At 43.2% G+C, this 12,410-nt stretch overlaps 1 protein-coding gene across 1 annotated transcript in view; it reads left to right on the forward strand.

Moving 5' to 3' along the window:
- PTPRN2 (protein tyrosine phosphatase receptor type N2) overlaps window positions 1-12,410 on the forward strand; it is a 1,071,863-nt gene that overhangs the window by 596,990 nt on the left and 462,463 nt on the right. Inside the window, exon 12 of the mRNA XM_075550901.1 lies at window positions 10,216-10,280. Within this exon, the coding sequence (XP_075407016.1) occupies window positions 10,216-10,280 (65 nt within the window). The remainder of the gene's footprint in view (window positions 1-10,215; window positions 10,281-12,410) is intronic.

Genomic DNA, 12,410 nt, shown 5'->3' on the forward strand with positions numbered 1-12,410 from the left:
TGGTAACCCGTGCTTTCCATGCAGTGGAACTGGAAAGGCAGACAGGTCTCTAGCTCCAAGAGCCAGCAGCAATTGCTTAGCTCTGCCAGAACTTAGCGTGTAACCTTTACTAAGAAAAATAAATGATGCTGTCCAGGAAGTGAATCAGCTTTCCCTCAGGTTCCAGGCCAGGTACCCTGACAGCCTCTCCATCTCCACTCTCAGCTTTTTCCATTCCTCTCCTCCTGCTTTCTAATAGAGCGGAGCCATTAAGTTGTCCCCATTGTAATTTAGATCACAGAAGAGACTTCTCCACATTCTTTCAGGTTAAAATAACGGGTATAAAGAGAGTAGGCAAAATTATTCCACTGTAGCTACGTGCTTAATTATATGTAATACTGCATAAATTGTCAAGTGCAAAGAATTATTCTGATAAATTAAAATACTAATTAAATAGGCTATTGCAGAATTTTGAGAACATTATAGGGTTCCGCTTCTTCAGGTAATTTACATATCCTTCATGTAGTGAATTTAATTTTAAAGGACTTCTTTTTTGTGTTTGGAAACCCTTTTTGTCTCCCATGAAGATAAAAACGGGCTTTATATGTTGTTCTGCGCCTTTATTAAAGCAGCTGCTCCTAGAACTTCTCCCCTTTGAGGTCTGTTGGCTTCTGTCATGAGCGCCAATTCAGAAAATCCAAAACTTAGCTTTAAAAAATAACTTGGAACTGAAATAATTTTAACTGAGTATCTAGCTAAAGCAAGGCTTTCTTTCTTTTCAAATGCTTCAGTAAAGACTATTTAAGAATGGCAATGTCATTGTTGAGTTCCAAAAAAGGGATTGAAAGTATGCTAAGCATGGTCAGGCATTTATCCTACATTTGAATATTATTTTCAGTGAAAAATAGGGTTGATTTCACAGTTAGGGACTCACGAGGTAAGCAGTTCCTCTAAAGTACAATTCTGAATAGCTGGTGCACATAATATGATAGGCCTGTGCAAGGAATAAAAGGCGTCCTGGTAACTTGTGGGTTGGGCATCAGACTGCTAAACTCAAGATCTGCAGTTAAAACCCACCAACCTCTGGACGGGAGAAAGGTACGCTTTTCTGCTCCATTAAGATTTACGGTCTCGGAACCCACAGGGGCAATTGTACTCTCTCTCAGAGGGTTGCTGTGAATTGGAATTGACTCAATGTCAGAAGATGAGTGAATGAGTGATCAAAATATGCAGTGTAGTATTTGTATGTTGCAAATAATTGTATAAAACAAGACATACATTACAAAAGAACCCCATATCATTGTCATTCTTTAGAGAACTGTCTGAGGAAATATTCTTAAAGAATTAGAGTGAAAATCTTGTTGGGAAGGGCATTCACAAAGGGCTGAGACTTACATGACAGAAAAAGCATGGCTTTTCCTCTAGCAATATTTTCATTCAAACAAAGAAAAGTAAAATCACCAGAAGGGGTGTGCAGCTTAGGATTAAGGGTACATCATTTGCATATGATGGGAAAGATGCAAAAAGAGCCATGGCTTCCCTCGCCTTGTTATTTCCACCCATGAGAAATGCAGAAGAGCAAAACGAAAATAGAACAGGCTTTGTTTAAAAGGAAGTGAGGCTTGAGATTGACAATAAGGTCACAAAAGGGCACAAAGCCACTTTAAATCCGTTTAAGTCCCACATATATTGCATTATCCAGAATGCCAAAGGAACATACAGATGTGATGGGGGTGCAGGTGGAGGAGCTTCAAAGAGATTTCTCGGGCAAAGAACTGGAAAATAAGGGGACCTGGGAATCTGAGTTCTTTCTCTTCTGAGAATTTCCATCACCTTGGGACCTCGATGGTATACCATTTCGCTTTTAAGATTACAAAGGACTAGCCGCTGGGACTTACAGCATAGGAGGAGTGAGCTTGATGTTAAGGCCTGGAGACCCCCTGGAGCGAGTCCTTAGCAGGTCGTGTGTAAGGCTTAGGATGGAAGTGGTGAGCACCGGGAGCCAGTCTGGTTCGCTAGGACGCCATTAGCTGAATTATGTTTACTTCCCTAGCCATGGTGATGACAGTCCCTAAGGGAAGACCATAGTTATGACACAACTTGACCTAATCGTGATGTTTGCCTGCTCGTGTTATTTTCATAGGAAAGATGAAGAACTATGGACTGAATGATGTGTTATAATTAACTGCATTCGTCACTTGTTGCACAGCCGTGGTTAAGCTGGTCCATCTTATGCCTGTTCCTGGGTGAATCACTACAGGGTAGGGGAGTAGAGGTCTGCCTCACTTAATGTCCAGGGTCATTTCTGAACTAAGACATTATATGATTTGGACCTTGTGTGAACACCACATTCTATCTGGGCAGTCACTGTACAATCTTCAGTTAAGTCTCCAAACGTTCTATGAGCACCTGCCCGACGAAGCCCAAGAGGTGCAGCAGGGCTGGGCAGGGGCGATGCCCGCAGTTAGATGGAGACTTTGCATATGTCTGGGTGCAGGCCAAGGCGATGAAGAACAGACAGAACATGAAAAGGTGGCCATGAAGACCAGGGGAGGGAAGGAGGGGGATAAGAAGAAAAGGGTACGTTGGGGGTTGCAGGGTGCCTCCAGAGCTCTGCTGGTCCCTCATTCGATGGGCTGGCATCTTTAAAACTACTATGGGGAAAATGAAAAACAAAGGGGGAGCCACTTTCCTTTAAAAATAAAGGGCTTATGCAGTCAGGTCTGACAATAAGCAAAGTATACCTGTATTTGGGAATGGGCCCAAGTGAATGCCGTGCAAACCAGACAAGAAGCACTCACCCAGCGGTGGTCCACAGCAATGTTCCAGAGAAAACCTGAGTCTGGGCTGGCAGCACAGCCATTTGTTCAGTTTTATAGAGTTCTTCATTACACTTAGGAAAAATGGAATTAAAGGCTCAGTCCCACTGCCTTGAGCAAAACTGGGAGAGTTTGATTAGGCTGATTAGGCTGGTTTGATTAGGTCGCACACACTCTCCAGACTCACCAATGAGGAAATGCCTCCATCCTGAATTGCCCTGTGTCTGTTCAGAGCTTTCTGGAAGATTGGTCTTTAAACCACTGCTCTAAGCACCCTGCCCCTCTCTTTAAAAACAAACAAACAAACAAACAAGCATACTATCCCTCGAGTGCTTCAGATAGGCTGTAAGAAGTAGGGAAGATGACATAGCTTAAAATCAGACAAGGTGTGCATCGGGGTGTGTCCTTTCACCGGGCTTATTCAATCTATGCTGAGCAAATAATCTGAGAAGCTGAACAATGTGAGGAAGCACTGCATCAGCTTAAAGGGAGGCTTATTAATAACCCTCCTTGCTCTAAATGAGAAGGACTTGAAGCACTGGCTCACGAAGATCAAGGATTGTACCCTTCAGTATGGATTACAACTCAATGCTCAATATAAACAAACCAGAGTCCTCACTACTGGACCAGTAGGTAGCGTGGTGATAAACAGAGAAACGAGGGAAGTGGTCAAGGATTCCCTCTTGCTTGGATCGACACAATGCTCATGGAAGCATCAGTCAAGAGATCAAACTATGAATTGCATTGGGTAAATTGCTGCGCAAGACCCCTTTAAAACATTGAAGGGTAGAGCGGTCACTTTGAGGACTAAGGGGTACCTGGCTCAAGTCATGGTCTTTTTAATGGTCTCATATGCTTGTGAGAGTTGGACGTTGAATAAGGAAAACCAAAGAAGAACCAGTGCGTTTGAGTTAGAATGCTGGCAGAAAATACTGAGAGTACTACAGACTGCCCAAAGAACAAATGAAACCCACGTGTAGGAAGCACAGCCAGAATGCGCCTGGGAAGCAAGGCTCGGGTGGGTTGCATTCTTTCATTCCCTCGGTCCTGTGAAAGCGAGGGCAGCAAGAAAGAAGAAGACTTCCCCGGGACAGATTGGCATAGTGGCTACCACAGTGGGCACCAATCCAGGTGAAACTCTTTGTAGATACTAACAAGAGGATTCTAAATTTTATAGAGCAAGCTAAAATAACTGGAATGGCTGTAAGATTTTGAAAAAAAATAAAACATTTAGGTGAACCATTTTACTTACATATATATATAACAACATATATATAAAACAACATATATATATAAAACAATTGGGAGGACGTCTCAGGAGCAGGCAGTATTGTGTTCCAGTGGGAACAGACTTGATGGTGCCCAACAGCAGACACAGAGTGCTTGAGTAGGTTTTTAACATGGTCTCCGTGACAAACTCGCTCAGGTCATCTTCATTTCCTTCCACACTTAGCCATTAGCTCATGATTCTCAAAATCCATCATTTCCCAACTAAACACACCTATCAGGAAATGGTGGCCCTGAGCAGAGGGTCAGCCCAGATGTGTCTCTCATCATTGCCCTAGATCGTAACAGAAACACAGCAAGCACAATGCTTACCACCCCAGAGTCAGAGAGCGAGAGACCCATGTCTGATTGTCCTTTACGTGCAATTCTCAGTTTTTCTTTTTCTAAAATGGAGATAGTCGTGCCCAGAGAGCACAATCATTTTAAAGATTAAGTAAGATGAGCTAAGTGAAACGACCTGGGGGTACAATGGTTAACCGTTTGGTGGTTAACCAGAAGGTCTGGATTGAAGCCCGTCACACTGTCATTGGGATAAAAGACTGGATAATGTGATCTGCTCTCACAAAGATCGCAGCCTGGCAGTGTGTGGGGCAGATTGCTCTGCGATCTGACTGAACACAGCAACAAGGTGATGGGTGAATAGTGCTGTCTTGAGTGTTTGGCATACAGCAAGAATTGAATAATGGTCAGGCAAAAATGATATTGTATTTATTATTGACCCCATTGCTTTTATTTCAACACACAATTTAGTCTTGAATTGGTCTGTTAAGGGTGAGCTACTTTCTTGTAGTGATTACATTCCCTTAGTGGTTTACAAATAATCCCAATTTGCATAGTTCAAGTTGTTTGCCTCAGTTGAGAATAATCAGAGTTGACTAAAATCAGTCCTGTTGTCATGGACTCATTAGTAACTCATGGCGACCCCACGTGTCAGAGTAGAATCACTTCACACTTCTAGAGCTTTCTTGGCTAGAGTCGTTCCATAAAATGTTTACCAGACTTTTCATTATCAATGCCAATGGATTCAGTTGAACTGCCAAGCTTTAGGTTAGTTAACCTATACCAAACTGCTTGGGCCACCTAGGACTTAAACTAACTTTGAAAGACCCTTTCAGTAGACACATAGAGACATGCTGGTTAGGACTGCTGGGGTCTGCATGTATTTATTAAAAGAACAATTCAGCCATTTATTAAGCATCAAAGCGTTGTGCTGGAAAAACAAAGAAGAATAGGAACCACATTGCCCTTAAGGAGCTCACGATCATCTTAAGAGACAGATATGTTCAGGACCATCATTTTAATGTATTTATCACTCTGAGAGTAAGAGTCTTGTAAGTTAAATCATATCATGATGCTCCTAACTTCTTTAGATTATTTTCAGTTTGCAGAATTAACTTTTACAAATTCATTTATCAAAAATCACTCTTGTGCATACATCAAAAGAACATTGTAACACATTGTAAACAGACTGAAGAATTCCAAAGACATTTACTCATCCAGAGTCCAACTCTCCTGCCTCCCTGTCCAGTGTGACCCCTGTGATTGCTGGCAGAGTAACACTAGGCCATCCAGGGAGCCGTGACGCAGCAGCTCTTAGAAGCGTGCAGAAGTACGGCTGTTCCCCGCGGGTGGCGCTCATTCTAGAAGCGTTGATGCTGGTGCTTTTGTGACCCTACTGAAAAGTGCCAGTACAAACTATCGACATAGAAGCAAGGATGCAGATTCCTTCCTCCAAGCTCTTTAAAGGTCCATTGCATGGAAGGATATGGTTTTCAGATAGGCTGGTAAGAATAATAACCACGTTTACACACAGTACAGAGCCTAAGAGGTCTGACTTCAAATGTGATAAAAAAAATATGGGGGGAGATATGCATTTTAGAGCCAAGGAAATATAATAGACTAAGACCTAAATGTTGGATATAATAAACACATTACTATTTAGGAGTGTATCAGAGCTAATTTGTGACTGCTTGCTAGAACTGATTTTAACATTTTTTTGGAATGTTGTGAGCAGTTATTAAATGTAGATATGATTTTAAATTAAATTATAGACATTTACCATTATTGAAAGCAAGGTTGAGTTCACAAAATCATCCTTTCTGACTGATTTTACTGTCATTGATGTTCTCATGTGAAGTGGGCTTTGGGTTGCTAAGCAAAGGGTCACTGATTCATTCCTACCAGCTGCCCCCCAGGATGAAGATGAGACTGTCCCAGTAGTGACTTACAGTGTCTGACCCCTTATAGAAGGTCCTTGGGAATTAGAATCAACTAAATGCCAGGGAGTTTGCTTTGGGGGTGCCCTTGAGATTATCTTCATCTGTGTTAGTCTGAGTACTTTAGAGAAACAAATCCACAAAAACTCGTGTATAATAGAGAGAGTTTTATATAAAGGTTAAGTGCACATCAAGAAAACATACCAACCGCGTGCTGCCCACAAGTCCAACATTAACCCATATGTCCCACACCAATCCACAAAGTCCTCCTCTGTCTCACAAAACACACACAATGGCGTTGACTACAGGAGGAAAGCTGAATCAGTGAACGTGTAAGCATCTCAGCGCTGGCAGCGGTCTCCACACAGCTGCTCCAGCACTCAGGCTGCATCGGGCTAGGTCCATGCAACTTCTCCTTGGGGACTTGCAGGAAGTGACCCTTGCCAGCTGAATCAGGGAACTGGCTAAGGCAGCTGCACCCTGATCTGACCATCAGAAAGCAAGAGACCGAAAACTAGATGAGGCTCACTGAGCCATTTATCTCTCCACCCTTCATTAACCGCACATGTATTTATCGGCCAGGTTGGCACAATAAACTTTAACTATCTCAACATCTCTTGTATCAATAAGGGTAAAATACCATTCAATGGTTTGGTCCCATTGCACATCTCATACAGGTCCACTTAGTGACTTCACATGAGCATCTTGAAACTAACCAGGGTGACTATTTATACAGCAGAAGCTACAAATCAGAAAGTTTTGAAGAGGGGGAGGCTGGTCCCTTGCCCCCCACCTGCCCCTTTCCCATGTCCCCCGGGAACTGTTGGTCCCGTTGTTTTGTCCTCCAGATTGTTCATTCAGCCTGTCTTATTTAGACAGATCTGTTGAGATAATAACATGCACAAAAACAAGACAGAGCAAAACCAAGCAACAATATACAACAACAACAAACCAATAACAACAACAAAAAACACAAGAAAGAAAAGCTTGCAGTTAGTTCAAGGATCATTTGTTGGCCTTTAGGAGTGTTTTCAAGTCCAGTCTGTTGGGGCACCACGCCCTGGCCCCAAAGTCTACCTTCAGCATTCCCTGGGGACCTCACTGCTCTATTCCCTTGCTGTTCTGTTGTACCCTCTTAGTGTTTTGCCTCGGTGTGGTGGGATCCAATCGGGTCAAATTCCCACATTGTCTCCGGTATTATCCTCTGTAGAGCTATGGGTCAGTGAGGGGCGTCATGTCTCATAGTGGGGCGTCATGTCTCATAGTGGGGCTAGCCATATGGTCTTCTCTGTGGACTGGCTGCTCTAATTGGACTCATCATCCTCAAGGCCTGGTGGGTCAGGAATTGCTCCACTCTCTCCTCCTCCCCCTTCATCAGCACCCGTGTGCTCTGATCAGATATGTCCCTCTCCCGGAGCTGCAGATTCAATACCGTCTTTTAAAATAAATTCTTCTCGGGGAGAGGGGCCACCCTGGCATTTTCAATTGCCTCATATGCATGTGAAAGTTGGCCAATCTGCAAGGAAGACCACAGAAGACAATGATGCATTTGAATCCTGGCATTTGAGAAGAATCTAGAAAGTGCCATGGATTGCCAGGAGAACAAGCAAATCCACCTGGGAAGCACAGCCCCAGAAGGCTCCTTAGAGACAAGAATAGCTTCTTAAAATCAAGACTTCATCTCATGTACTTTGGACATGTTCTCAAGAGGAAGTAGACCCTGGGAAGTTATATTGTTTGCAGAAGCAGAGGGTTGCTGAAAAAGAAGACCATTAACAAAACAGACGGCCCCAGTAGCTGAGCAGTGGCTCAACCATAGCAATGGTAAGGATGGCACATGCCTGGGTACTGTTTGATTTTGTTGTGCATCAGCTCACTGTGAGTCAGACCCCACTCAATGGCACCTAACTAGCCAAGTTTAAATCTACTCAGAGGTGCCTATCTACCCAAGAGCTTGGGATCTACTTCTGAAAATGTTGCCATTAGAAACCCTGTGGCTCTACACTGACACACACAGGGGTCATCACAAGTTGGGGCCAACTCAACCACATATCTCTTGACGACAAGGCTATACAGGTTGTCTGGAATCACAGTTTGAAGGCCTTTGAAACTGTTCAGGAGTCTGAGTTTCATCCTGCAGGTAGATGGAGCCACGAGAAAATGAGGGCAAAGAACGGCCCCAATTGGACTGACTTCTGAAGAATTTTCTGGGTCATGGTGAAGAGGGTGGATTAGAGCAGTGTCTGGAAAGCTACGGCTTGTAGGTCAAATCTAGTCCACCATCTGTTTTTGTAAATAAAGTTTTATTGGAACACAAACATAGCCAATCAACTGTTACTTATGGGTACTTTTCCATGGTCATGATGTCAATCTGATATACCTGCCACAGAAACTGTTTGATCTACAAAGCCCGGAATATTTACTATCTGGCCCTTTGCAGGAAAAGTTTGACCAGCCCTAATTAGAATAGTCTACATTATTATTGGTCAGACTGATCTTTTTTCCCCCCATTCCTGAGCCTGAAATTTGTTACTTCTCTACAGAAATAAATGTAGTTTTTTTTTAAAATTCCATTTTTATGTGCTTTGTGTTCCTAAGCCGATTTAAAAGGGTTCACTAACTATTATCCCCCCCAAAGTACCTTGCCATTCAGTAAAATGCTCCCTTTGTTAGTGAGAGAACATTAAAATTGATTGCTTTATGCTCTATCTTAAAAGACTATATTCTCCTCCATGCAGGGTTTACATTGGGGCCATCACTCCCACCCCCACCCTCAGCCTTAAAGTATCTGAAAATACCTTTGCTTTAACCCAGTTTCGTGTCTGCCTGGTTCTTTCTGTGCAGTGAATATGGAAAAATAACATTAATTTGTTCCAAAGGAAACACGTTCTGTAAAACAATGAAAAGGCTCTAAAGGTGGGAAAGGCAGGCTATAGCAAGATCTCATTTATATCATTCTAAAAGATATAATTTCATTACCCAAGAAGAACGTAGGTGTATCACAATAAGGTGAAAGTAATTGCTATTTTCTCGCGATCTCATTATACATTAATCACAATTGCAGTGCACTTTTCGTTCATAGTGTTTGCAACAAAATCCTGTTTTTTTCTGGTTTTCCTTTCCAAAGTGAGAGAGGCTTTATCCAAAAGACTGCTTCGACAGAACCATAAGCCAAGGTCAATTGCTTTGTGATACAGCTTCCCCTGGATGAAGTGGGGGCAGGTGGGTTTTCAATGTTAGTGCGAGGATTACTGAGCTTGCATTTACATCTGCTAATTGTTTCCAAAGCTTGTTTCTTTGGGTAAGATATGGAGTGTAATTCACTTTCTGGAAATCTGCCTTATTCTAATCCAGGAAAACAGCAGTCTGATTATTATAGGATGTTTCTTGTAGGGGCATGAAATAGAAGGGATAAAATAGTTTAAAGCACCGATGAAATGAATTCTTACATGCAACTTTCCTTTCTAATGAGTCTTTTTCCCCCCAATGAGTATTTTTACTTATAAGTAATGCTGGTTAACAAGATACATCACCAAATAATTATAGAAGCCACGGCAATTCTATCACCTTAAAGTAAGAATTTACTGTTTGCAAGGCATGTCTACATACACCCTCTCATCAAGTTTTCCTCATCATAATGCTGAGATTGTTAGTATTGCTTACACGGGTAGATGACGTGGAAGGTATACAGTAGTGGCCTGCCCAAGCTGAATCAGCTTCCTCGGGGAAAATTCTAGCCTCAGACTAAGGTCCTCCACCTCACTCCATAGTTGTCCCACAACATTATTGTCAAATTAGGTTGTACAGGTAGAGATGTCATAGAGCCTTTTAATAGAAGAAAATGCTTAAATGTGTCTTGACAGTTATTGAATTTGCCAAGTTGACACCTGTACTTCCTTTCTATCCCCCAACAGTTGACAGCAAAAGCAAACTTGAAGATACCTCTGGGATGAGAATTCTTCAAACTGGAACTGGGTCGGTAAGTAATACAAAGAGATTATGTCATCCAAAATATGATTGAAAGTGTTTGCCCTATCGTTGTGTGTACGTCGAATGATTAAAAGCCCCAGTGGACAATTTGGACATGTAGGTGAATTCAACTCATATGGGCACATGGGAAGACCCACCTGATTGGTGAAAAGCAGTCCTCATATCGGTCCTAAATGCTGATCAACTGGCTAATTTGACACAGTTTAAGGCGTCTCTGACATAATACTGTGGTGTCTCCCCTTGAAAGAAGTCATTGACCACAAAAAGCAAAACAAAACAGAGAAACCTTCAGAAAACATGCACTGGTGTCTTGAGATGTTTCTTTGTCGTTAAGGAGGAAGGAGCCAGTAGAGATGATTCTTCTGCCTGGGATGCAGTGGGATGTGTTATTTTTCTTCATTTATTTAAAGACCTCTATTTGAGGCAAGGCACTCTAAGAGAACAAATGCTTCCATAGTATAATTTCAAATCTATCGAACACCAGTCACGTCCAAACATTGTGATGTTGGTATCGAAAAGAGATACTTGACCAGACACTCGATCAGCAATTAAAGCTGATGGGACTCTTCCCCTCAGAACCTTGACTACCTGGCGGCTGCTTCCTCCACTCGGCATAATTTAATGAATTGTACACAGAACAACAGACGTGACCCCCTCATGAGCGGCACGCTGCCACTCAGAGGTCGGCGTGGACAGAAACCAGTCTGCGCTATCACGTCTGAAATTTCAGATTTCACAGTACTCACCGCCAAAGATAATTAACTATTAAGGAGCAGTGGACTTAGACGTCTTCTTGGCTGCTCTGCGGGTATGTCCTTTGTGGAGCCACTTAAAGATCAGGCGGCTTTCTTTGGGGAAATCTCCTATTCACGAGGCATGAATCTTGGGCTCTTGAAAGAAGAACTTGTTTAATTGGCTGCTCTTCCCAAACAAAGGCTCTTGTGCTTACAGAGTCGTACATGCTTCAGACCAGCTTTATAGAGAGAGGGCACTGTACCCTGAAATAAGGCGTTTTCTAGTTAAACGATGGGCAGAGTGCAGGAGAAGGGGGAAAGCAAGTGACTGGTGGAAACTTTTCAAAAAATGCTTGAAGGGTCCAGACCGAGACTCTTGTTCCTGATGCTCTCTCAGTCCCTTTCCTGCTCGGGCTGGATTATGCAGTATTCCACAGCTGGCAGGACTGGGGACTTTCCCTCTGTGGTGCGTGGGGTCTCAGCAGCCAGTGGTGAAGAAGAAATCAAATATCTATAGGACGTGCAAGGTACAGTAACTAGTACCATGCAAGGTACAGTAACTCGTGGCCCAAATGCAAGCCACTGGCATCCAGTAGACTCTGGCTCCTGGCAGAAGGGGCCACAGAGGGCAGGGAAGCTTCCGGCGAGAGAGGCAATGGCCTTGATTTCATTACCTCTCCTTAGATGGGAGAAGTTGAACACTTCCCGGAATTTCATCGGATGGGAGAGTGTATTGGTGCAGTCAGTCCTCCGGGGAGAATGATGATGGTCCGTGAAAGCCAGTCATCAGGGAATCCACTTCGATGTGGTTATCACCACCTATATAACCCAATCAGAGAAAGTTGTGTCTCGGTGAATCCCATCCTTAACTGGACAGTGTAAAATGACAGTGTCTTCTGTGGAAGTGAAGTTTATTCTGCTCTATATGAAGGAAAGAGAGGACGGACTGGAGGTGGTGAAGGTGTGGGACTGCACATCCCATGGGTTGATTTGAGATATGGCTACCATGGCACGTGGCACTCGGGTGCTGTCTTTGTAATTCAAGCAGACCCCCAAATACCAAATTCTGTCTCTGCTGTTGAGCCAACTCCGACTCACGGCAAAGCCATGCAGCACTATGGAGAACTGTTCTATAGGGTTTTCCTGACTATGATCTTTAGGAAAACACCACACCACCCCTTTCTTCTGCAACAGCGTGGGGTGGGTTGAACTGGGAACCTTTAGGTTCATAGTCTAGCATAAACCACTGATGCCCCCAAGGTCCCTAAGTTAAAGCACAGACTGCACCACATTTGACACACTATTTCATACAAGAGAGAGAGCCAACAGTGATGGGATTGGGCCAAAGCACTGATGGTTTCATGAAGCATGGCTTACTCGTGTAT

Source organism: Tenrec ecaudatus, chromosome 5 (genome assembly GCF_050624435.1).
Source record: "Tenrec ecaudatus isolate mTenEca1 chromosome 5, mTenEca1.hap1, whole genome shotgun sequence".
NCBI lineage: Eukaryota > Metazoa > Chordata > Mammalia > Afrosoricida > Tenrecidae > Tenrec > Tenrec ecaudatus.